At 55.8% G+C, this 4,808-nt stretch overlaps 1 protein-coding gene across 1 annotated transcript; it reads left to right on the forward strand.

Moving 5' to 3' along the window:
• Positions 1 to 486: 486 nt before the first annotated feature.
• Positions 487 to 960, forward strand: LOC118070145 (cuticle collagen 3A3-like). Its single transcript, XM_035088577.1, has one exon. The coding sequence runs from the start codon at positions 487 to 489 to the stop codon at positions 958 to 960; it is 474 nt and encodes a 157-aa protein (XP_034944468.1).
• The last annotated feature ends 3,848 nt before the right edge of the window (positions 961 to 4,808 follow it).

A 4,808-nucleotide genomic window follows, 5' to 3' on the forward strand; every position in this document is an offset into this window, starting at 1 on the left:
GCTGAAGCGGCTGCGGGAGGCAAGAGGGTGGCCATCGCGCCGGACCTCTATCCTTCTGCGACCCTCAGCAAGCAGCAAGGGGAACTAGTGCTGGCAGGACTTCTTCGGGCCCTGGACGATGCCATCAAAAGTGGCACTGTTCTGGGATTTGAGGGCCACAAACTCGACAGAGGGCTTCTGTGGATCAACTGTCCTGATGAACGGGCAGCCACATGGCTCAAGGAGACAGTCCCCTCCATAAAGGTCTTGGAAAGAGTAAACCTCGAGGTTCTCGAGAGGGAGAAAGTTCCAAGACTCTCCAGGGTCACCGCGACGTTTCCCGGGCCACCGGTGGATCCAGCGGTGATCTTGAAAAGACTCGAAGGCCAAAATGCCGGACTGCATACCAACCTCTGGCGGGATTGGAGCACGAAGGCAACGCCAACACTGACTAGCTTAGTCATTGGCGTGGACGACGAGTCATTAAAGCTCTTGAAAGGGTTAGGAATGAGTCCTTACTGCGGCCTAGGCAGAGCTCGATTTTTCGAGGCGCCAAAGGCTGTGGAGGGGAGGCAGGCCGAACCCGGAAAGAGGAAATTACCGGTGGCAGGGACCTCCAAGGTGGTACCCCCTCCGAGAGGAAAGAGGAGGCGTGCGGAAACGCACGCAGCCTCTACCTCGAAGGAGAAGGGAGCACCAGGAGGGCCCACCAACCCTCCACCTCCGAGGGAGCCATCACAGGGGCTTGAGAAAGCGAACTGTGAAGAAGGCAAACCTCGGACCAGTGGACGGGCTACGCCAACTCCTGGGGCACGGGGGAGACCCACGAAGAACCAGGAGTTGGCAAGGGTGGGGAGGGTCCTGTCTCAGATCAGGCTAACCGACATGGTAAAGCCTGGAGCAGAACCTACGGGTAACCCTCCTACGGGAGAGGGCGCAAAAAGGGACGGCGACATGGCTGGCCCTTCTACGCAGGATTAACCTTCCTCCTACGCTCCCGCATCCCAATCCTATTCCCAACACGCGAAATCAAACGGCGCCGGAATCCCTGCGATATCGGGGCTGTTAAAGATTTCGCAGATTAACTTGCATCACTGCTACACGGCCGCGGCACTACATTGTCGAAACCTAGCAGTGAAGCACACAGATGTTTCCCTGATCCAAGAACCTTATTGTAGGGAAGGAGAGGTCTTGAAGGGAGACGCCAAAGGCGGATCCTTCATAAGCGGTAAAGGTGATAGGGACCCTAGGGCATGCGTTTTCGTGAGACGAGAACTAAACCCTGTGGGGCTCAGCCAATACTGCACAAGGGATCTGGCGGCAGTACAGGTGAAAATAGAGCTGGGAGGGGATCCGATCAAAGTCGTTATCGGCTCGGCATACCTTCCTTATGACTCTGATGAACCACCACCCACTGAGGAGGTCAAACGAATCGTGGAGTACTGCCGAAGGACGAACTGCGAGCTCATATTAGGATGTGATGCTAACGCTCATCACACCTTTTGGGGCAGCAGCGACACTAATGAGAGAGGGGCCAGCCTGCTGGAATACCTCACTCGGCACGGCCTAGAAGTCCTGAACAGAGGGCACAAACCTACGTTTGTTACCTCGGTCAGGCAGGAGGTCATCGACATAACTGTCGCCACGGCAAAAATCTATGATTTCGTCAGGAAGTGGGAGGTGGACGAAGAGGAAACTCTGTCGGACCACCGGCGCATTAATCTCACTCTGACAGGGGAAGTGGGCAACGTGGTACCGCAACTCCGTAGGGACCCAGGAAGCGCTGACTGGGGCCTGTTCAAGCAGGAACTAGAAAGACTCATGGGGGAACCCGGAACGGAAGGGCGTGTAGGGTCTCCGGCCGGCCTCGATGAGGCAGTGCTGGACCTACAAGACGCTATTGCAGGGGCCTATAGTTGCTCATGCCCAGCTAGGGTGATGCAGGTCGCTGCTGCCCCAAAAGGTGTGATGAGCGTTAGCATCACATCCTAATATGAGCTCGCAGTTCGTCCTTCGGCAGTACTCCACGATTCGTTTGACCTCCTCAGTGGGTGGTGGTTCATCAGAGTCATAAGGAAGGTATGCCGAGCCGATAACGACTTTGATCGGCTCCCCTCCCAGCTCTATTTTCACCTGTACTGCCGCCAGGAGTGCAGGAGAGTCTCATGGTGGAACAGGGAGCTTGAAAAGGCTCGCAGGGAAACCAGGAGACTCTTCAACAGGGCAAAAAAGCTCAAGACGGATCAGATGTGGACTGAATTTAAAACCTCACGGAGAAGATTCAGGTCTATGATCAACGCAGTAAGGAGGCAAGCCTGGAGAAGCTTTTGCGAGAGACTGGAGGCCCTACCTGAGATAGCCAGAATCCGCAAGCTGATCACCCCCGGCAGGAACGTGGCGCTCCGAGGCCTAGAATCTCCGGAGGGAGAGATGGTCGACGACCATCAAGGCATACTGGAGCTCCTCATTAAAACGCATTTTCCGGGATCGAACCCGGTGCAAGAAACCACAAGCGAGGCTGATAGACCAGGCGGGCTCGTAAGGGCCGACTGGGAAACCGCCAGGCGGGTGGTGACCTACGATCGGGTAAAATGGGCAGTCGGTACCTTTGATCGCTACAAGAGTCCAGGCACGGACGGAATCTATCCGGTTCTGCTGCAAATGGGCGGGGAGCGACTATGGCGCAGACTGGTACATATTTACCGATCTTGCCTTGCCATGGGTTACATACCTAAGGCTTGGCGGACGGTCAGGGTGGTATTCATACCCAAAATGGGGAAGGACCGCTATGACCAAGCAAAGGCCTACAGGCCCATTAGTCTAACCTCTTTCGTCCTAAAAACGCTGGAGCGGCTTGTGGACTGTTACCTTAAAGAGAGTGCATTGTGCACCAGGCCCTTGTGCTCAGCACAACACGCCTACCAAAGTGGCAAGTCTGTAGAGACTGCCCTCCATGACCTCGTAGGAGGCCTGGAGAGAGCCCTGGAGACAGGCAGGTCGACAATTGGGGTCTTTTTAGACATCGAAGGGGCGTTTGATAACACACCCTTCAAAACTATGGGTGAGGCAGTTCAGAACTTCGGAGCAGACGTCACGCTTGCACGTTGGATCATGAACTTGCTCGCCAGTAGAACAGCCATCGCCTATTTAGGAGGTACAGAGGTTCGAGCTGCAGTGGCCAGGGGCTGCCCGCAGGGAGGTGTCCTATCTTCCCTGCTGTGGACCCTGGTGGTGGACGAACTTCTTACGAACCTGAAAAAGGCGGGCTTCAGCGTTCAAGGCTACGCTGATGACGTGGCCATCACGGTCACAGGCGACGATTTGGGTAGTCTGTCCCTCAGAATGCAGACGGCCCTCAACGTCGTTGAGAGATGGTGCCAGGTTCGAGGGCTCAGGGTTAACCCGAGCAAAACTGAACTGGTTCTGTTCACAAGAGGAAGGAGGACTGAGTTCAGGCCTCCCTCCATCTTTGGCAAACAGCTGAAATGTTCGGAAACAGTGTGCTACCTTGAAGTAACCTTAGATAGGAAGCTCCACTGGAGGGCACATGTGGACAAACAGGTCAAGAAGGCCACGGCTACCTTCTGGACCTGCAGAAGAATTCAGCGCTACATGGGGACTGAAGCCGAAAACAATAAAATGGCTGTACACAGCTGTTGTCATTCCTCAACTAACCTACGCCTCCATAGTATGGTGGACCTCCGTCAGGAGGAACGCCTGCAGGAAGCAACTAAATAAAGTCTATAGAGCGGCACTGCTAGGTATAACGGGAGCCCTGAGGACGACCCCAACCCTAGCTATGGGCTGCCTACTGAGCATCCCTCCGCCGGAACTGATGGTGGAGGTGTTAGCGAAGAGGGCGGCCATCCGCTTGAGGAGCCATAGACAGTGGACGAGCTTTCGAGCTGGGCATGCGGCGATCCTGGGCCCAGAGGACCCTACGGGACTCAGTGGCAAAAAGGTCGATCGCTGCCCCAGGAAGCTAGAATTCTCACCCGGATACGAAGTCATCTTCATGGACAGACGGACCTGGCTGGAGGAAGGCGAGGAATCGCTTACTCCCAAGGGGCCTGTCTGGTACGTGGATGGGGCGAAGTGTAAGGGGGGAGAGGCCGGAGCCGGAATCTGGTGCGGGGGACCACGGGTGGAGGAATCCTACACCCTGGGCCAGGACGCTTCCGTGTTCCAGGCAGAGGTGTACGCAATCCTGTTATGCGCTATGCATATAACCAAAAGAGATTGCACTGGGCAGCATATCTATATCTGCAGTGACAGCTATGCTGCCTTAACGGCTCTTTCGCAAGTGGCTACCTGTTCAAAACTCGTGGACCACTGCAGAAGGGTACTAAAACAAGCGGCATGCCGCAACAAACTGAAGCTGCTAAAGGTACCAAGTCACTGCGGTATACGCGGCAACACCGAAGCTGACAGGCTGGCCCGTATTGGCGCCAGCGGCGGAGGTGACAGGGGCCCAGTGGAGATAAACGCTCCCGGGGAACTTGTGAAGGCGCTGGGGGACAAGTGGCTGCACAAAAGATTCACCAGCTACTGGGCGGAGACCTCGGGGATGAGGCACACCAGAGCGTTCATCAGGAAACCCACAACTCAAGTGAGTAGGGACTTGATCGAACTGGATAAAAGAAGGCTAAGAGTGGCCGTGGGCACCGTCACAGGGCACTGGCTAACCCGACGCCATATGAAGATGCTGGGACGCGGAGAGGAATCCGCGTGCCGGTGGTGTGGTGAGGAGGGAGAGACGCCTCTCCACATGATAAGGGAATGCTCGGGGCTAAGGGAACCCAGGCAGCGCCTGTTAGGGAACCTTGAGA

The sequence above is a fragment of the Chelonus insularis genome, unplaced genomic scaffold (genome assembly GCF_013357705.1).
Source record: "Chelonus insularis isolate UGA/USDA-ARS -01 unplaced genomic scaffold, ASM1335770v1 contig_52_pilon, whole genome shotgun sequence".
In the NCBI taxonomy this organism is placed as follows: domain Eukaryota; kingdom Metazoa; phylum Arthropoda; class Insecta; order Hymenoptera; family Braconidae; genus Chelonus; species Chelonus insularis.

What these genes read in the sequence shown, in the direction of transcription:
- LOC118070145 (XM_035088577.1), top strand. Translation starts at nt 487, where the DNA reads ATGAGTCCTTACTGCGGCCTAGGCAGAGCTCGATTTTTCGAGGCGCCA.